Here is a 21,820-nt window from a genome sequence, read left to right as displayed (position 1 = left end):
TCATCATGATGTTCATTATAATCCATACCATCAAACATTTAATACACAACAGATATCTCTAAAAATGTCATTTGCTATAGCTGCATTAACTTACACACTAGAATAAAAAGTTAGTACCCTGGTAGCTAAGAACTTGACCACTTCATGTAATAGTTTTTCAGTATCATGAAAAGGATGCCTTAACTAGAAAGAAAGTAAATACCAAGACAAGCCTTTAACTGGAGAAAGGTACATATTAGGAAAGAAAGTGTACACCAGGAGGTTTGGCCAGACAGTGAAAGTCCAGAAAAGACATCAACCCCCCAGTTTCCCGGACACTTGTTTGTGCTTCTACCTCCATTTCCTTATCTGCCTCTCACTCCTCAGCCCTCTACAACTTCCTTTGATCCTTCACCATCCTACAGACACTCTCCCTTACTGAGCTAATACCCTCTTTTTTTCTAGATCTGACTGTTTTTATATTAGTCCTTTTCGTTTTTCAGGGAGTAAAATGTTTAGCTGTCAGAATACTCAGTTCCAAATCCTTGCCTGCAATCTCTGAGTCCTTGGGGAGGTTATTTGACCTTCTCAAAGCCTCGGTTTCCTTATCATCTATTTTCTTATCATTTATTTATTTAAAAGAACTCCCTTACAGAGTTATGGCATAATTAAAGATTACATTTATCAAGTACCTGGCACAAAATAATCCTGCAATAAATGGTGGCTACAAATGCTCTTCTGGTTATTTTAATCACTTGACTTCTCAGCAGCACTGTGTAGACTATTCCCTTCTTGGCATCTGTAACACCAAACACTCCACTCAATGTCTTCAGTCTCACTGGGGCTCCTTTCCAGATACCATCTCTAGCTCTCCATTTAAAGTTGGAGTTTGGTCCCAGGCTCTCACTGCTTCTCACTCTTTACCATCTGGACTCTCTTACTAAGTACCATCCTACAGAAAATTGGAAAACTACAATGGCCTCTAATTGCCTTGTACCTTTCCCCCAGAATCCACTGGTGACCTCTTCTAATCTGTTCTTCATGCTGCAGCCAGAGAAATCTTTCCCCCCCAAAATACAGATGTCACTCTCCAAGCTTCAGATACTTCAAGGGCCTCCTCAAGCTTTAAGATTAAGTCCATAGACCCATAAGAACCTGCGGGGTCCAGTCCTAGCCGGACATCATAGCACAGTCTCAGTTTCTCTGGCTCCTTTAATAAGCCAGGTATCATCTCACCAGAGCTCTGTGTACATGCTGCTGCCTCTGCCTGGAAAGGGAGAAGGAACATCCTGTCCCTGGTAACTCCTACTTATTCTTCAAACTCAGCTCAAACCTCTCTTTCTCGGTAAGACTTTGTGGACCATACACTCTATCAGATATGTCCCTTCTGTACGTCCCTCACGGCTTCGCTTCCTCTTTTGTACTACTTATCACAGCTGTAATTTTACATTTATTTGTATAATAATTTGCTTAATATTTGTTCTCACCCCTAAACTGTAAGCTTCCCAGGACAGGCATTTTGTCTGCTTTTCCTCAGCATTATCCCTTATACATATATGTTTAATGTTAATGTCTGCACAGTGTTTGAATACACTGTGGACACATAACAATGTTGGTGGAAGGAGTGAATAAAGAAAGTCTCATCTAATATAGGTTTGAAGTAGGAGTGGTCACTGAGTAATAGCTGAATCTATATTTAGTTTTAAATTATAATCCAGTCTGGCCATATGTTTCATGATCTTCAAGTTATTTCCTATCCTTCTGACAGTGATTTTTGCTGCAAATTAATTAAACTGCTATTCTAATTTTATACATTTCCACTTATTTGGGCGATATGCAGCCATCCCTCTTTAATATGCTGGCAGAGACCAGGCTTCTGCACCACAGGCCTGAAAATGAGATCCTAGACCTTGGTTTACCCACCACAATAAGCAATGCCAGTTGGTAAGGTGACCTGGAGAAGATAAAATATTCCTGCCACCTTGGAGGCCATATACCAACAATGCCATGCCTTCTACACATAGTGAGAATGACTGTTTGCAGAGCATATCTTCAACAATGAAAATTCCATGCTTCATATTTACACATAGTGTTACCAGTCTAACTTGATTAGGCTGGCCATGCGTTTTCCTGTAATCTATAGTTTCTAGCTAAGTAATCTATGTTTTGTTATCTTTTTTCCATTGTATTTGTAACCATCCTGGGTAGAATTAAAGATAAAATATGGGTTAATAAAAAAGAAACAGTAACTCACATACTACAGGAAAAAAAACATAATTGGGTTTTATTAGGTCTGTGCTAGGAGCAACTAAGCCACGCAACCATGACAAGAAATCATAGGAATTGAACAGCCATGCAGATTTCAATTTACATAATAATTCTTTAATTAGCCAATGTTATTTGGAGGGAGTCTTCTTTCAGTTTTACTTGAAGCTTTTTCTATTTTGCCAAAAGACAGATTAGTTGGGTTAAAATATTTGCACTAAAAGGATTTCCCTTGGTAATTGAAATGTTTTGAAAAATACTTTATCATCGTTATTATTAATATGCTTTTTCAGATTTTTTTTCCAGCCTAAACTTCTTCTAGGAGAGAAAATTAAACATGGACGTGATTAAATCGAACTGAATACCTGATGGATATCTTGCCTCTTCCAGCTCTCTAATTTCCATTCTGAAACAAAATGAGACACAACAGCTGATGTTAAGATTTAAAAAAATAATAATAATAGTTTCATTATTAAGAGAGATCGATGTGTAATGTGAAACAAAAGTACTGGGCAAGGCTATTTTAGGCCAACTATGAACAAAAAAGACACTTAACAGGCACAGCTGTATATTTTTAAAACTAGTATGTAAAAGAATAGCTTTAAAGTAAATATTTGGTGTTTTCCGTGATGATTTGTTAAACTTTCAAAATGCTCATTTGCAGACAATTCTTTCAAAACATCAAAAGGGCAAGGGAGGGAAGATGGAAGTAAAAGGCACAATGATAACAGCTGTCAGCATGACTATGACAAATGACAGTCCTGCTCCAGTCCTGCTCTGGGGAGTAATTAAAGCAACTGATAGTCTCTTAAGACAGCCTAAGCCTTTCTTTCTGTAAATGCAGTTGCTTGCAAAATACTTAAAGATGTTGCTGTGATATTCTCACCATCACTGATCCCAAATGTTAAAATCCTATAGTGAGTTACAATTAAAATAGCCTTCAGAGATAACCTCATTCCCCTATTTTTCCACATATAAATTCAGAAATTTCAATAGACAGTAATCAAAACAGATGATTATGAGACCATGTCTTCACTTAATGAATTTAAGATATATTACCAAAAGGGTTCTAAGATATTATGATGAAATTTCCTTTAATAAGCTAGCAAAAAAATATGTTCCTAGTTCTACTAGTCAGCTACTAAAAAATTCACACTAATTACCTGAGGAGGAAAAAAATGCACATTCCCTTTCTCTGTAATTTATGATACCTAATATTCATAGAAGAAAAAAGATATTCCTCTGTAATGATTCTTGGAGTCAAATTATTCTATAACATTAATTCACTGAGAAATCAAGTGCCAAAGTTTTATCTCCTAAGCACAAACATTCGATTTAACCTAGCTTCTATTAGACCCAATCCATTTACCACAGAGCATAGGAATATAAAATGGTGAAGCTGCTTTAGCAAACAGTGTGGCAGTCTGCAAAACATTAAACATACAGTTACATTTATTCCATTAGTAGGTACCTATGTGAGAGAAATGACAACATGTGTACACAAAAACTGGTACACAAATGTTCACACCGTCACTATCATAAGAGCCAAATGTGGAAACAACCCAAATGTCCATAAGATGATTAGATAAATAAAATACGGTCTATACACACAATGGAATATCATTCAGCTATAAAAAATAAACTACTTACACATACTACAATACAGATGAACCTTGAAAAAATTATGCCAAGTGGAAGAAGCCAGACACAAAGACTATACAGTAATTCCATTTATATGAAATGTCCAGAATAAGCAGATCCAGAGAGAGAAAGTATAGTAATGGGTGCCAGGTGATGGGGAGGGGGGGAATAAGGTGTGACTGTTACTGGGGAAGGGGTTTCTTCATCTTGATGATGAAACTGTAACTAGATAGTAGAGGTGATGCTACAATCTTGTGAATATGCTAAAAGAAAAAAAAAAAACAACCTGAGAGGTACACTTTTAAAACATGAATTAAAATGGCATGAGATGGCAATGAGAAACAATGAAATATGGCCATGTGTAGCAACATGGATGGACCTTGAGGGTGTTATGCTGAGCGAAATAAGTCAGGCAGAGAAGGACAAATATCATATGTTTGCACGTATAGGAGGATTAGGAGGAACTTGACGGAGAAACAAGGGGGAGAAGAAGGGTGGAAATGGTGGGGGAAAGGGAGAGAGGCAAACCATGAGAGACTCTTGAATGCTGACAAAAACTGAGGAGTGGGGGGGGGGGGGGGGGGGGGGGATGGGCATGGAGGAGGACACTTGTGGGGATGAGCACTGAGTGTTATGTGGAAACTAATTTGACAATAAACTATTTGTAAAAAAAAATAATAAAAATAAAAAAATAAAATGGCATGAGAATTTTATCTCAATAAAAAAATAAATTTAAGAAAAGAGTCTAAGGAAATTTTATTATGCAAACCGAAGAATCTTCTATGACAGAAATAGGTAAATATGGCCATGAATGTGTATGTATCCCTGGAGGTTTTAAAAAGAATATTTCCAAGCCTCATCCAGACTCATGGAATTAAAACATCTAGTGACAAAGTCTGGAAATCTGTTTTTTGTTTGTTTTTAAGTTTATTTACTTAATTTGAGAGAGAGAGAGAGATGTGAGACGGGCAGAGAGAGAGTGAGGAGAGACAGAGAATCCCAAGCAGACTCTGCACCATCAGCGCAGAGCCCATTGTAGGGCTTGAACTCAAGAATTGTAAGAACATGACCTGAGACAAAACCAACAGTCAGACATTTAACCAACTGAGCCACCCACGTGCCCCGATGTAAATTTGTTTGTTTTTTAATCTGTATTTTTAACAAGTGTTTTGGATAATGCAACTAATCTGGAGTGAGGCATTTGAAAAGAATTTGTTTTATCCAATTAATAAAAGTCTGGAACACAAAAAAAAACCCTTACCTCACAAAATAAGCAGAGCTCCAGGAAAAAGGAATTCATTTTCCTCATGGATGAGGAAGGAAGGGAGGCTTGGATAGTACAGAAAGCCTTCAAAGTACTATAGACAGAGCAAAATCAGTCCAGGTGTGAAATGTCAATTGTGATATATGTGTGATTTATCTGACTGATAGTCTCAGGCTAAGATATGACTCAGGAGTTTAGTGGATAAACTCAGCAATAAAAAGGCTTGTGGGAAAAAAAAGCAATAGTATAATCTATACTTGTATCTTCATAAGGCAGATAACTAAGACTATATATGTCAATCTGAATATCATAAACCAAATAAGAACTATACAAAACTAACACATAAAAAGAGAAATGATACAAATATCAAAATGAAAACTATGCCTAGAAAAGTGATTTTTTTAAGTTAAACTTTGGTTTTATTTTACTTTAATGTTTGTTTATTTATTTATTTTGAGGGAGGAGGGGAAGGGAGACAGAAAGAGAGAGAGAAACCCAAGCAGGTTCCTCACTGTCAGCACGGAGCCCACTCAAGGGCTTAAACTCATGAACCGTAAGATCATTACCTGAGCCAAGAGCAACAGACAGACACTTAACCAACTGAGCCACCCAGGCACCCCCCTAAACTTTGGTTTTATTTTAAAATGTTACATTTTTGAAAACAATAAAGATATATGTTTATACCTTTCAAAAACATATCATCAAATTTCTGAGCTGATACTTTTTGGGGATACTTGATTCCAGCTCCCCAAGTGACAAACGGAGTTAAAGTCTCTGAAGGATGACCAGCCCCATGGAAACCTAGAAATAAGACATCAAGAGTAATAGACAAGGATAAAAGAAATTATACCTATTCATTTTTTAAAATAATTTTAAAGAATTGACCTTTCTACTTCTAGCCACCACACTCCCAAATGTATACAACTCTGCATCGTACTTAGTTTTAAAATATTCCCAAAGCATGTCAGAGCATCAACAACAGACAGGCAAAAACAAAACAAAAAGAATGTTTGTTGATCGACTGGGTGAAAGAACAAGAATATTAATGAGAAGACTTGGGAGGAGATGCGGCCAGAGTAGTGCCATGCAAGACAAGCAGTCGGTCAAGGCCAGGTCTGTTCTGGAGAGGACAGCAAAATCTCTTGATGAGAAATTTCTTCCAGGCAACTCTGGCTGGTGTAACCAAAAGCCCCTTACAGAGTGGAACCAGCTCACTAGAATTCTGCACTGTGATGTGGGAACCCAAACTTCATCTTTGCCTTGTTTTGTTCTCTGTGCACACACTGTGTTTGCCTTAGGAATCTCACAGAAAGGACAAGGCCATCTAGGGTAGACTTCCAGGGGCCCTAGGATTCGTGGTTATACCACCTTAATCTTACCCTGTTTATCATCACTTCTAGTTAATGCTAGATAAATAATGGGATGGGCACTTTTTGTTTTCTTCTCCATAATTTTCTCTGATTTCTCATTTTAAATAAGAATATATTCCTTTTATAGCCAGAAAAAAGACTCTTTATATAAGATCAGGTTTTTTATACTAGCATGTGAAGCATACAATTGTATGTTAGACATTCTGCATAGACTAGGACATCTAATCCTCCTCAACATTACAAGATATCTGCAAGCTACATTTACAACTACTTTAATCATAAAGTACACATCACTTAAAGACAGACTAACCCCAGTCTGTCATTCCATGGTCCGAGGTAAAGACAAATGCTGTTTTCCCATCATTTCCATAAAAGTGTTCAAGAATGGACACCATTTCTTTTATTCCTGCATCCACTAGTCTAATATTGTCCTTATATTCCCTGTTCAAAAACAAATAGAAGAGCAAATTAAATTACATTAATTTGAAAAAATCAAATTTCTTCAACATGAACCTAATATGAATCATCTAAAGTTATTAACTCCTAAAATACATTTATATTTCATCCTTAATATTTTAAAATCAGAGCTCTTTATATTGTTAAAAATAATATTCTCTCCTTTTAAAGAACCCAAAGAATCTGAAACAGTTTTCAGAAATAGTTTAAGAGGAGAATACTCTCCAATGATGATTAGCAAATGTAATTTAATGAATGCTTTTTACATCTCAAATGCATTATGACTTTCAAGTTCATGCCACTCATTGATGCAAACTATATTGTTCTTGTCACATTAATAGGTATCATTGTTTCAAGTATAAAATGTTCTCATCCCTTAGAGTGTTTGTGACATAAAACATTAATATAAAACTACAAGCAAATTATATTTAAGCTTCCATATAGTTGACTAGGTTGGTTTGGTATGAATTCTATCACTTGAAATAGTCTATCATGTTAAAGGGGAGGATGGTATTTATTACCGGCAGTTAACCAATTGGCATTATACACAGTTAGACTTATCTAAACCAAATTCTAAGTAAAAAATAAAAGTAAAACATGGATTCTTCCTTTTATGGTCTGCAAAACTGAGAAAAATATTTGCTGTTCTATACAGGGAATGCTATTAAAATACAGTATACAGGGGCACCTGGGTGACTCGGTGGGTTAGGCGTCCGACTTTGGCTCAGGCCATGATCTCACTGTTTTGAGTTCCGGACCCACATCAGGCTCTATACTGACAGCTCAGAGCCTGGAACCTGCTTCAGATTCTGTGTCTCATTCTCTCTCTGCCTCTCCCCTGCTTGCACTCAGTCTCTCTCTGTCTCTCTAAAATGAATAAACATTTAAAAAAATTTTTAAAGGGGCGCCTGTGTGGCTCAGTCAGTTAAGCATCTGACTTCATTTCAGGCAGGATCTCATGGTCTGTGAGTTCAAGCCCCACACTAGGCTCTGTGCTGATAGCTCAGAGCCTTGAGCCTGCTTTGGATTCTGTGTCTCCTCTCTCTGCCCCTCTTCCACTCATGCTCTGTCTCTCTCTGTCTCATAAAATAAACATTAAAAACAAATTTTTTAGGGGCGCCTAGGTGGCTCCGTCGGTTAAGTGTCCGACTTCGGCTCAGGTCATGATCTCATGGTTCGTGGGTTCGGGCCCCGTGTCAGGCTCTGTGCGATAGCTAGCTCAGAGCCTGGAGTCTGCTTCAGATTCTGTGTCTCCCTCTCTCTCTCTGACCCTCCCCTGCTCATGCTGTCTCCCTCCCTCTCTTTCTCTCTCTCTCAGAAATAAATAAAACATTAAAAAAAATTAATTTTTTAATTAAAAAAGAAATCCAAAACTTTATATAATGATTTGCTAGCTACAATACTGATCACATGAATACAAAAGGAGTAGCTAATTACATCTTTTTGTGATATAAATATTAACATAATATAAATGCTTTTTTTCCCAAGATTTACTTAAATATTCTAAAATAGTTTTTTCTCTGTCTTGATAAATGAAGAATGTAAGTAATGTGATAATTACAAAAAAGTTATAATACTTTAAAAGTTCAAATAAGAATACCTGAGTCCCTCAAAAATATGAAATTAAACACAGCATTAAAATTACCTTGATGATGGTCGATGAGCATGTCCATTTGTATCTATTCCTAATAAATGTAAGAAAAAAACTATTTTTTCTTCATTTAGTTTAGAAAACAAAGACTGGTTGTTTCTGGCAGTATGAAAGAATTCCTATATGTAACAAAAAGAAATTTAGTTCATTTATTTTACATAAAAAATAATTCTGATGAAAACATTTAATTCAACTTAGACATAACTATAAAATTATCTTACTTTGTTTAAGCTTATCCTCAGAACCTACCAACACAAAGTCCTTATTGTCAGTTCACACATCAGCACTTGAATAATGAGTGAGCTGGGCTATAATTAGGCCAAAAAAGCCTTCTAGAAAAGGGACCTTGATTTCACGAAGATCTCTTAAGTGCTAAATAGAATATACCAGTTTGAAGACATATGTTGACAAAAGCCAAAAATAAAACAGTACCAGTGGCAACAATTTAGGAACATTTTATCATTTTTAAATGTTTTAGGAACTGGACTACTTCTCGTTGTCCTGTCTCATTACCGCCCTTGCCCAACTGATACTGCTCACTTGAACAGAGTGAATAGCTTCAGAACAAGTTCCTTTTCGCCAAGACTAGAACCTGTTCTTCCCATCGTGTGATAGAAAAATGCCCACTTAATAAAATATGGGTCAAAAATTATTATACTGTTTCATAATTATAAACTGGATTCAGAAGGCCTTTCTAAGACAATGAATTAAACCTCTATTCACATACATATGAATATGTAAACAAGTATCGGTGGGGAATACTTTTAAACTATTTTAAATAAGTCAACAGGCTCTGCCAAGATACATAATTGTCATTATGTACATACATACATACATACATAAATGTCTCTTAGTAGATGGTAACTTGAACAAGAAAGATTTCATTGTCCAACAAAAGCCTGAAGTATTTTTTGAAATAATTCTTCATCATTAAAAATACCAAAAAATACAAACTGTGTCATTAGAGAAACCTGCTACTCAAGAAGAGAGGTAAATAAAAAACCATGATATGTAACCTGCTACATCTTCCTCAAAAGCATAAAATTGCCCCCTAACTTTCATATGCATTCTACTTAGCCCCTAAGTTTTCAATCTAGATGGAAGTGGTGAGTTCTTCAAGAGAATGGAGTTCAATTCTAAAGATATCATTGAAAGCTGACAAAAAACAAAAAAACCAAGCAACTTAAGTGGAGGAACATTTATAATTTGTTCCATGATTGGTAAAAAAAAATATTCAGCCATGTAAGAAGTGCTATTCATTCATACATGGACACAAGATCTGTGAACTTATGAAATTCTATTCTTGCAGAGCTCAACATGTTAGATTCCTATTGGCTTTTTAAAAGTTGGTCTTTTTTAGTTTTTAATGTTTATTCATCTGAGAGAGAGAGAGAGAGAGAGAGAGAGAGAAAGAGAGAGAACACAACTTGGAGAGGGGTAGAGACAGAGAGGGAGACACAGAATCAGAAATAGGCTCCAGGCTCTGAGCTGTCAGCACAGAGCCTGATGCGGGGCTCAAACCCATGACCTGTGAGATCATGACCTGAGCTGAAGTCGGACGCCCAACCGACTGAGCCACCCAGGCGCCCCAAAAGTTGGTCTTTTGTATGTAAGAGGTGAAATACAGCCCTAGCTACTTTCCCCTTCATATTTAGTATACTCAGGACCATGAGCCCCCACTTTTTCTCATCTCCTTGCAAAAGCACTCATTCATTTCTGCACTCAACAAATATTTGTTATGCATCAAGGGAGAATGTTAGATGACTACCCCCCAACATGCATTCTCCCTCTCTCTCTGAGTAAAAACCTGTGATTTCATGAAATGTGGCAATGCTCCAACCTTAAAACCTACATATTTCCCATCCTCTCTCACAGCTAGACGTGCCTTAGTAGTTGTGGCCAATAAGATATAAGTCAAATATTTCAGTCAAAAGACAATAAGGACCCTCAGGCTCTTTGAAATAAATATAATAGGGAAAAAAGGTCCTTTTCAATTCCCTGCACTGCTGACCTAAAACACTGAAATAATGGCTGCAACTCCAGCATCTCCTGGATCATGAAAAAACTTGGGAGATAAAACTCCTCTGAGGACAGAAGAGAATTCAAGACTGGGTCTTAATGACACCATGGAAGCATTATGTCAATCTTGGACTCCATCAATCCTGGGCTGTCTTCTGCTGGCATTAACTTCACTGAGATAAAAGTAAACTTTTAAGCCGTATTTTTTTTTTTTTTACCTATTATACAGAACTGAACCTAATCTATTATTTGTACCTCTGTACCAGACAATTCCTTGATAGGAATTTAGAGGTAACAACGGGAAAAAGTCCATATCTCTACATAGGACGGAAGGGGGATATGCCATGTATCATCAATTGTGGTATAGCGTAACGAAGTACTTAAGACAGTGGTATTAAGGGAGTAGGGAAGAGTTATCTAAGTCTAACTGAAGTGAGGTGCAGCAAAGGAAAGCCATGGAAGGCCTAAAAGAGGAGACGATGCACAAAGTGAGTTTTGAAAAGCAAATAGATTCAACATGCCTTAAGCTCAAGGACATTATGCCAAGTGAAACAAGTCATTCACAAAGAACAAACACGGTATGATTCCAGTGATATGAGGTAGCTAGATTAAACAAATACATAGAAACAGAGTGTAGAATGGTAGTTGCCAGAGGCTGGGAGAGAGAGGAAATGGGAGTTGTTCAATGACCACGGAGTTTCGATTCTGCAAGATGAAAAAGTTCTGGAGACTAGATACACAACGATATGAATATACTTAACACTACTGAGCCTATATACTTAAAAATGGCTAACAGGGCAAATTTTATATGTACTTTACCAGTGTCAAAAAAAAAAAAAAAAAAAAGGTGAGTAGACATTTCCATGGATTCATTTTGCCTGAACTAAACATGAGTCTCTTGACAGGGCACAAGCCCAGACTCCCTCTCTAGCCTTATCTCAGACCTTGCTCCTAGTCAGTATTTCTGCCACACTAAACTCCTTCTTTCAGTTCCTCAAATCTATTATGCTGGCTCTTCCTTCAGGGCCCAAGATTTACATAATGCTGGTGGCTCTTCCTCACGTACTATCCAGATCCATTTCATTGTTGCCTATACTTCTTCAGAGATCATCTCAAAACTCTCAGGAAAGCCTTCCCCTAACTGTCTGGATCACAATTTTCTAAAGATATATTCTTAGTCCCTGTATTTTCCCTTCATACTACTTCCCACTGCTGATGATTTCATGTTCATTGTTATTATTATACATATATACCATTATTTTATAAAGTCACGTGAAAGTCTTTTTTTTCCTGATCACTCATTATCATATCACCAACACAATCAGTGTTGAAATAAAGGAAAAAAAGGCATAAAATCAGGGCAGCCACAAACTATAAATCTGCTCACCCACAAGGAATCAAATCCACGACTCTGGAGCATTTTTAGCTATGTATATGAAATTAGAAGCAAGTGCCTTTCAGCAGATGCTAACAGAAGTAGATTCTCTTATGAAGCAATCACTAGAAGAGTAATTTGCTAATTATTTTCTTAAAGAGATGTTATTTAACCTGAAAGTTTACCCTGTTGACAAAAGTATATGTTAAAAGAAAACAGAAAATTTCAAGAAGATCCTGATAAACGAAATAGGGTTTGTCAAAGAATGCACTGAATACTTAATTCCTGCTAAGTAAATACAAAGAAAAATGCTGTCATATACTGAGGAACACATTTACAAACTAACACAAATGACCATATTGTGGAGAAGACCACAATGTCAGTTCAAAAGACACTACTGGTAAAAATAAGAATCATTAAAGGTCAAGCAATGAATGCTTCTTCCAACAGGTAAATTATAAGTTGTAATTTGTAAATAAGAAACAATGGACAGGAAGAAAGGAGAGCCAATGTCCACAATTGAGATTTTCAAACAATTTTTAAAAATGTCAATTCTATAGAATAGCTGGTAAAACTATGATGATTGACACTATCAAATAGTCCAAACAACTTTACTTCCTAGAGCAACTCATTTGTAGTTTCTTAGAGTCCAGTCTTTCTAAAATAGCATGCTACAAATACAGAACTTTCAAGTTCCTGCAAGTAGGAAAAAACTAAGATGCATTTACTAACAAATCACTCTCTAGTACTGTAGGTACAACTATGTGTGCTGAAGATTATCAACTCAAGAGCACGCACCTTAACTTTATCAAAAACCCAAGTATCCAGTTTTGTTACATCATGAGCACCAAAATCTTCAATGTCAGCATCATAGCTACATGTGTAAACATGGTCTCCATAAGCACCTAGGGAGGAAATTTGGGGCAAAATATTTTTAAAAATTTTTTAGGCCTTCATTATATATGAAACAGTCATTTAAAGATTTCTGTGAGTAACCAGAATTTTTCATAAGGCATTGTGTATTATGACGGGAAGAGAAAGATAGGGGGAATAATTAACATTTATTTCATGTGCCACGGACCATGATTTGTACTTTAACACATGCTATTGCTTTTTGTTCTCACAATAATCTTCTAATTTATAGGTACGCTACATGTAAGTTAATTAACTTGGCCAAAGTCACAATGCTGATACATGATAGCACAAAAATAAACACCAAAACCTGTCTCTCTGTACAGATCAACCTATTCAAAAAGTCTGTATGTCTTTGGATGCTACAATTTTTTTTAAATTTTTTTATTACATGTATTTATTTTTGAGAGACAGTGAGAGCAGGGGAGGGGCAGAGAGAGAAGGAGACAGAATCTGAAGCAGGCTCCAGGCTCTGAGCAAGCGTTCAGCACAGAGCCCGATACAGGGCTCAATCCCACAAACTATGAGATCATGACCTGAGCAGATGTCGGACACCCAACTGACTGAGCCACCCAGGCACCCCAGGATGCTACAATTTAAAACAGATGAAGTCATTTGGTTTACAACACTTCCTAAAGCAAGAAGAAAATTCAAACACTTATCTTATTCATAGAATATGTATATTTTTCTAAATATAAGAGAATAAGTATTGTCTATTGCTACATTCTCCGAAGGGGTGAACAAACATATTAATCTTATACCTTTGCAAGATTTTATTAAGAATCTAATCACCTTAGTGAATTTCTGAGATAGGCTCTTATAGGTCACCAGGAAGAAATATAACTAAGGTATAATCTCTTAAAATAGCAATCCAGTTCCAAAGATACTACCACTACTCAGCTATTCCACTTCCCACATCCTAAGTAAAGACCTCAGTGGCTTTCTTGGTTACCGTTACCAAAAGAAATGGAATATTTCTATTGGATTATTTTTGATTCAGGCATTGGTCCAATCCTATCAACTATAACCTGAAGTAGGAGGTAAGCTTGGTGAGTCCTAGGAACTTAATCCATCCTCACCACTTCCAGTCTCCCCAAAAGGTAAACTGCTTTCCAAAGAAGGAAGTATATATAAATGGCAAGCAGTTTGAGGGTTTTTTTTGGCTTTCCCTACATAAGAATGTTCTATGAATATAGAATATAATATGTAAAATTCTGAATGTATATTTTGCTTTCAGGACACACAATAATACTCAACAATTCCAATTATTAAGATTACACCTATGTCTAGGCATTAGGTTATAAAACCTTTTCATTAAGTAAAATGACCAATCATTCGGCTCTCACTAAAAAGCATTTAAAAGGGGCCCTTGGGTGGCTCAGTTAAGCACCCAACTTCAGCTCAGATCATGATCTCACAACTCATAAGTTCGAGCCCCGCATCAGGCTCTGTGCAAACAGCTCAGAGCCTAAAGCCTGCTTTGGATTCTGTGTCTCCCTCTCTTTCTGCCCCTCGCCTGCTCATGCCTTGTCTTTCTCTCTCTCTCAAGAAAAACATTAAAAATTTTTAAAAATAAATAAAATAAAAAGCATTCAATGACACAAAATTCAAATGGAATCCAAACGATTTTTAGAAAATAATATAAGTGAAGTTTCTAATCAATGCACAGAAACAAACACAACAAATCCAAATGTCATGATCTTGAATATATGATAATAGAAATAAGTTATAGCATTTAAATCTTTCTGTGAATATCTACAAACATCTTATAATTTATCAAAATAAAATGAACCAGACATCAACATCATTGTCATAATGAAGAATTATGTGATAAGCGTGTTGCTGTCTAACAAGAATTATCTAATTTAATCCTAAAAACAAACCTATGAAATAGAAACTATTACCACATTTTTAAAAAGGCAAATTGAAGGTCAGAGAAGTTATTGAACTCGCCAAGATTATAAAGCTGTTAAATGTTAGAGCCATATACCACTTCACTGCATTCAAGAAATTAACAAGTATATGATGTGGCAATATTTCAAGTACAACTAAAATAAAGAATCAAATAGACATGTCTATCCATTAAAATATACATTCCTATGTCAGAGAGGTTAAGTATTAAAAACAAGTATCTCAAAAATCAATAAAATACAGTAAGTAACATAAAAATTACCATATTGATTTATTAACTACATGACGTGAGGGAATACAATCAATGACTCTTACCTTTGGCAAACATAGTCAAGATATCTGGGCTTCCCCAGCTCCATGTGTACTTGCTTTCATTAATAAGAGAATCAAATTCCACAGGATTTTCCTTCCATCCTTCAAGGTCATGGAAAAAAGAAGCCAATAGTAACAATAGTAATATATACCTGGTAAAGTATTAGTATAACCCTTAAAGTAGTATTCTTCAAATAATAACAATGAGGATTGCAAAACAAATGCAAAACTGATAATAGATTTTGTTACATGTGTTAAACCATAAATTATTTTAAGATTTTACTTTAAGTAATCTCATATACCATAATTTTCTTTTAAAGTTTATAATAGATAATTTCCTTCTTACTAAGATAAGGAATTTCTTTGGAAGTTTTGAGAGCTAACATCCAGGAAAACCGTGGATCCATCCAATCAGATTGTTTTAGGAGCAGAGGATGACAAAAGCAAAGTTTAATTCTTGAATTAACACCAGTGTGTGTTTATGAATAAGGCATGCTAAAATACTTGCCAAAAGTATGTCAAGACACACGTCACTTTGTGTCATGATTCAGTGTTAAAGAAGCTAGGTTTATGCAACAAATTTTTCATACAATAAAGTCATCAATCCAGACAATACCTTTGGCAACAGCACTGACATCTTCATAAAACCCAGCGATCAGGGCCACATGACCTGGCCGAGACTCAGTTGGCACACGGGTATGAGATATGCCCCAGCTGCCTTCATGCATTATGATATCCCTAAAAGATATCAATGAATAGTTAACACAGACTATGATTAAGTCCTGTTAGAGCTTTAGAAAAATAAGATTATTCCTGGGGCACCTGGGTGGCTTAGTCGGTTAAGCGTCCGACTTTCGCTTAGGTCATGATCTCTCAGTTCGTGGGTTCGAGCCCCGCGTCAGGCTCTGTGCTGACTGCCAGCTCAGAGCCTGGAGCCTGTTTCAGTCTGTGACACCCTCTCTCTGACCCTCCCCTGCTCGCGCTGTCTCTCTCTCTCCTAGAAATAAATAAAACATTAAAAAAAAAAAAAAGAAAAAGAAAAATAAGATTATTCCAGAAGGAATCAAAACCAAAAAGTGAGTCAAAATGTAAGAAGTAACAGAATCTTTCTGGGTCACCTAGATGGCTCAGTCGGTTAAGCATCTGAGTTGAGCTCAGGTCATGACCTCACAGTTTGTGAGTTCTGATCCCAGCTGAGCCCAGCTGACAAGTTGGATTCGGCAGTGTGAGCCAAGGTGGGATAAAGAACCATCCAACCACTACACATGTGTATGAAGCCACAAAGTATTCAGATGGTTTGTTACTGAAAAAATAACTGACACGCACAATATTGTTCCGTGAAAGTCAAATTTCATTAGATGTGATGCGGTATTGCAGTCATGCAGGAGAAAGTCCTTCTTGCATAATACACGCTGAAGTGTTCGGCAGTAAGTGCTTTCAAATTATTCAGGAAAAGGTAATTAAAACTTTAAGCGTGTGTGTGTGTAAATGTGTGTGTGTGTGTGCTGAGAGAGAGAATGCAAATATGAAAACAATTAAAAACCGTTGAACTTAGGATAAGGGCATACAGATGTTCATCATTATAATCCTTTCAATTTCTCCATCCTGAAAAATTCTCAAAATAAAAAATTAAATTCTCAAAAAAATTTCTTAAAAAAACAATCACAAAATAAAATTTTAAAAATTAGCTCCCAATTAGGAGTTAAATTACATTCCTAAATTTGAGATTAAAACGGTCAAAAGTTTTCTTTGCTAAAATGTGGTGTCAGTATTCTTTAGTTGAATCCCAGAGAAAGCAAACCACAGCAATACCACTGCCGGTGAAGGACCTGCAGAGCAACTCGCTATACGACACTCACTGCACTGGTAACGGTTTTCAAGATGAACACCTCATGCCCAAAATAATAACTACTAGTTAACTGGTTTAGACATTCTTTTTTTTCTTAATGTTTATTCATTTTTGAGAGAGAGAGAGAAACAGAGCACAAGTAGGGGAGGGGCAGAGAGAGAGGGAGACACAGAATCTGAAGCAGGTTCCAGGCTCTGAACTGTCAGCACAGAGCCCGATGTGGGGCTCGAACCCATGAACCGTGAGATCAGGACCTGGGTTGTACTTGGATGCTTAATGGACTGAGCCACCCTGGTTTAAATATTCTTAAATACTGACTTACCTCATACTAAAACCAGTTTTGGTTAGATGCATGCATAGTAAAAAGTCTGAAAAACCAGTGACCCACTTATTAAAGGAGAAACATTTTTTAACTTCTCCAGTTATTTAACAAAAACCGAACTTCAACACAAAGCGGGAAGTATAAAGAAATTTGGATCTCTCTGTTTAAAAAAATTTTGATCAGTTCAGATCATATTTTTTAAAAGACAAAGGGAAGAACAAATAAAACCTTTCACAAACAGGTTTAAAGGAAACTAGAAGATTCCAGAAATTGTAAACACAATGGCACATCAACCACACGCGCCCTTGGCCTGCTACCCACCCCCAAACAAGAAACAAGTGCTACCAGTGAAGCTGGCCTCTTCCCTCAGAACCAGTAATTTGCAATAAACTATATTTCTCTCTTTGACAACTAAGAAATTCATCCAAATATATCACCCAAAGTTTTAATTATTTGTAGAAATGTATGTGACATATTTTTGTGAACTGAACTCTGGTTTGATTTTTTCTTGCTCATCTTTTCCCACTGCCCTGAGTTGCTCACTTACTTACTTTGATCCTTTAGTATATTATGCATTTCTGTGAGCCACTCTTAATTTATTTCTGGAAATTAACAGGAATCCAAGGTCCTTCATTCTTCTAGCACTGAACAAATACTTATTAACTGCCTACTATGTTCTAAGAACTGGAAATCAAGCAGTGTACAAAACAAAGGCCCAGCCTTCATGGACCCTGCACATGCTAAGTACTATAAAGAAAACTAAAAAACACAGTAAAACGGACACCTGGGGAGCTCAGTCGGTTAAGCGGCAGACTCTCAATTTTAGCTCAGGTCATGATCTCTCGGTTCATGAGCCTGAGTCCCTCCTCTGCCTCCATGCTGACAGGGAGCAGAGTCTGCTTCAGGTTCTCTCTCTCTCCCTCTCTCTCTGCTCCTCCCCTGCTCACACTCATTCTCTCTCAAAATAAATAAACTTAAGTAAATAAATAAAACACAGTAAAGAGAGAAAAGTAATGATGGCAGGTGAGAACAGGGAAAGATGGAATAATATTTTAGGTAAATTTCCGCTTGAATTTGAGTCTCACTCTCTCTACAACAGCATTAGGAAGGGTTTTTGGGGGACTGGCCACTAGTTAGAAAGACAGTAATTATTTGTAGGAGCCCCATAAGTTTAACAAGTTAAATATTTCTTTCCAAAGGCACTTCATAAACTCTAAAGCCATATTTAACAGTGACATAGATGTGGAAGGGCTTTCTATATTTTATAGGTGTATTTTGAGTTGAACTCTATATTTTCTAGCAAAACACTGTTGAAATTAGCAATTCACTAATATTTATGCTTGTCATTATTTTAGAAATGTAACAGGCTTATTTTATAAGAAAAAAGATAATATAGCAATTTGTAAGCCAGGTTCGTTCGGGAAATGAGGCCAAGCTAGGCCAAGCAGCTAAGGTCACACATAACTCCTGGGAAGAAATAAACCCTGTTAATCCACAAGACAAAGGTAGATACATATGTGCCCTTTTCTCTTTCTCATCATCACTTCTATGTCCGACATAAGATCAGACGATATCAGGGTAACATTTTCTCTGTTTCAGTTGACATGCTTACCTAATAAATGGCGCTCTAGAATTTCCATTTTCATCTAGTTCATAAAGTGTATCTGCCCGCAGGCCATCCGCAACAAACAGTACTAATCTTTTTGCTGGAGGAGGCAATGGCGTAAACTGAGGAGTCATCCCATGAACCAAAGGAGAGGTAAAATAAATATCAAAGATGGAGCCGAAGAACACAAAATGTACGAACAATCCCAAAATAAAGAAGAGCAGCATATCCAGTGTGACTAATTAGTCTTCAAGAAAAACTGAGAGAGGGAACAAAATTAAATCTGGATAATCCTTAATGCAACTACACATATTTTTACATATTTTGATGACTGCAAGTAGAACTGAACACATAATTTAAAATATTACATAATTTATGTAATTCACTTTCATTTATGGTGATAACATTATTTAATGATATAATACTGAAAGAAATACATGATAAAATACACCCGCACAAAGAGAAAGTTTAAGTATAACACACAATCAGCACCACTAAACTATTTATTTAGAATAATTTTAAATGCAAGGTAAGTTCATAAAAACTAACACAGGATCAAAAACAAAGAATTAAATGAATCTTAAAATGAGTCAGGGTTCAGTCAAATCAAATCGTGTATAAAACAGAAAATCACGCACGGTGCTCTTGGCTGCCCATATGACCACCACTGATATTCTTGGAATTTAACATTACTTAAATATTTGTGGATTTTGTTTTGACTTTTGGTTATCAGCTCGGGACATTGGTAGATTCTCCTGATAATCACCAAGTTGAGCAGATAACATGCATTTTTGTCTATTTAGCTGAATTATAGGAAGGAAAAAGTAGTTAAATTCCGTATGTTTCAGGAAATGTACACTCACTAAGGGAACACTTTTAGTTCCCTGAGCCAATACAAAAAGGTGAAGGTTATATTCATTCATTCAATGAAAATGCTTGTGCACATATTCTGTGGATAACTGTGTATGGGGTACAACAGAGAACACCAAGAAGACATAGTCACAGATCTGATAAGCTTACAAATACTTACAGAAAGAAAACTAAGCAATATGAAACATTTAAATAATACTGTAAGACAGTATGCCATTAACTGCCAAGATCAAATCCATGGGAGTGTTTTTCAAGCCAGTCTACAATTTACTTTTGTTGGTGAATCTCCCTGCAGATTAAAAACAACAACAACAAAGTATTCTTCATTTGTCTTTCTTGTAATACAACTACAGTTAGTTACCTACAGTGATCCTTAGCTGAAAAACATCAAAGATCAATTAATTTTAATTATAGGCACCTCTTATTCTTCCTGGCCTAAAGAATTACATCATAGAAGGAAAGGATGGCAAAATACTTTGTAAAAACCCTGAAACACTGGAGGTGGGGGAGGGCGAGGGGGAACCCTTATCAAGGTCAAGCACATCATAAAAAGAATAGGACATAGAGTAAATTGGCCAAATTATGGGCCACTATTTTCCTAAGAGAATCAAGAGTCAAGTAAGTATCAAAGATATTCCACAAAGTACAAAAAGTCCCTTAGTAAGAAGATGCTGGTCTGCAACCTAAGACAAGACTCTCGGAATAAATATTCTTTTTCTAATATATCTGAATTTCAACTACATAGCAAGCACCATCTTAATAATGGTATTCTGAACATAAAAATAAAACAATCACTGGGGCGCCTGGGTGGCTTAGTCGGTTAAGCGTCCCACTTTCGCTCAGGTCATGATCTCGCGGTTCGGGTTCGAGCCCCGCGTCGGGCTCTGTGCTGACTGCCAGCTCAGAGCCTGGAGCCTGTTTCAGTCTGTGACTCNTCGGGCTCTGTGCTGACTGCCAGCTCAGAGCCTGGAGCCTGTTTCAGTCTGTGACTCCCTCTCTCTCTGACCCTCCCCTGCTCACGCTGTCTCTCTCTCTCCTAGAAATAAATAAAACATTAAAAAAATTTAAAAAAAAAATAAATAAAAAATAAAACAATCACTGTGATAAAGTTGGAAAATACAGAAACATCACCTGTGATTTTACCACCTAAAGAAAAATCGGTTACGTTTCTTATAGTTTTTCTCCATTCTACATTTTTATAAAGACTCACAATTTTATGTATTTATATATTTTCCCCCTTATTGTATATTAAGATTTCTTTATTACGTAAACAAAACAAAACAAAACAAAACAAAAAACCCTCTTTGTACACACCTTTTACCATTACCATGCTCTATTCTACGGGTACACTGAAATTTTCCTGATCACCCCCATGCTGTTAAACAGAGCTTTTTATCCCCCATTTTTTCACTATTAAAAGTGTCAACATGATTTGTAGTTTTTAATGTTAACTTTTAGATATTTCACAGTATGTGTTTAGAATATTGCATATAAATGAAATACTGAGTCAAAGGCTATGAGCTCCTTTAAGGCTTTTGATATACTGTATCCAGAAACATTTTTTTAGCTGAATACTGATTCTCCTAATGACAAATTAAGATAACACAAGCGATATAGATTTCTCTTATCTCACAAGCCCTCCTAAAGAAAAAGCTATCGTTTCAAACAGACACAGTATGACAAACTAAATTTGATGAATTGAAAAGGAGACATTGAGAACAATACTCTAAATGACAAGATTTCAAATAGAGACATTGTAATTAATAAGTGTTTCAAGAAAGGAAGGTTTGGTCGACTGTGTCAGATAAAGACTGGAGTAAGAGCACGGCGGCAGAGTCATTTGGTGGCTGGAGGTGCTTGTTCACGTCACTGAGGAATTTGAACAGAGTAGTGAGGGCTAAGCCCTGTGAAAGTGCTTGTCTGAAAAGTGAGCAGGCGGTAAGGAAGGGAAAGACAGTGGAATGAGTACAGCTTTTTGGGAGAGTGTTAACTCTGAAGAAGAAAGATGAAAATCGATG

The 21,820-nt window shown here is 36.4% G+C and overlaps 1 protein-coding gene across 4 annotated transcripts in view; it reads right to left on the bottom strand.

Annotated features, from left to right (window-relative positions):
* Window positions 1-21,820, bottom strand: part of PIGN (phosphatidylinositol glycan anchor biosynthesis class N) — a 102,529-nt gene that overhangs the window by 66,084 nt on the left and 14,625 nt on the right. For 3 of the 4 annotated variants that reach the window (XR_005528166.1, XM_039230526.1, XM_039230527.1), the window contains 8 exons: window positions 18,939-19,191; window positions 15,772-15,893; window positions 15,159-15,257; window positions 12,819-12,925; window positions 8,621-8,745; window positions 6,830-6,960; window positions 5,834-5,950; window positions 2,610-2,650 (listed from right to left, as the gene is read on the bottom strand). Coding sequence is in view for 3 of the 4 variants with exons in the window: in XM_039230526.1 (XP_039086457.1) it covers window positions 2,610-2,650; window positions 5,834-5,950; window positions 6,830-6,960; window positions 8,621-8,745; window positions 12,819-12,925; window positions 15,159-15,257; window positions 15,772-15,893; window positions 18,939-19,159 (963 nt within the window). In the remaining variant the exon portion in view is untranslated. Of the gene's footprint in view, window positions 1-2,609; window positions 2,651-5,833; window positions 5,951-6,829; window positions 6,961-8,620; window positions 8,746-12,818; window positions 12,926-15,158; window positions 15,258-15,771; window positions 15,894-18,938; window positions 19,192-19,962; window positions 20,092-21,820 lie in introns of all 4 variants that reach the window. The other variant, XM_039230525.1, reaches the window with a different exon arrangement.

This window comes from Hyaena hyaena, unplaced genomic scaffold, assembly GCF_003009895.1.
Source record: "Hyaena hyaena isolate Hyena2069 unplaced genomic scaffold, ASM300989v1 scaffold_47, whole genome shotgun sequence".
NCBI lineage: Eukaryota > Metazoa > Chordata > Mammalia > Carnivora > Hyaenidae > Hyaena > Hyaena hyaena.
This window is presented reverse-complemented; position numbering and strand designations above follow the sequence as displayed.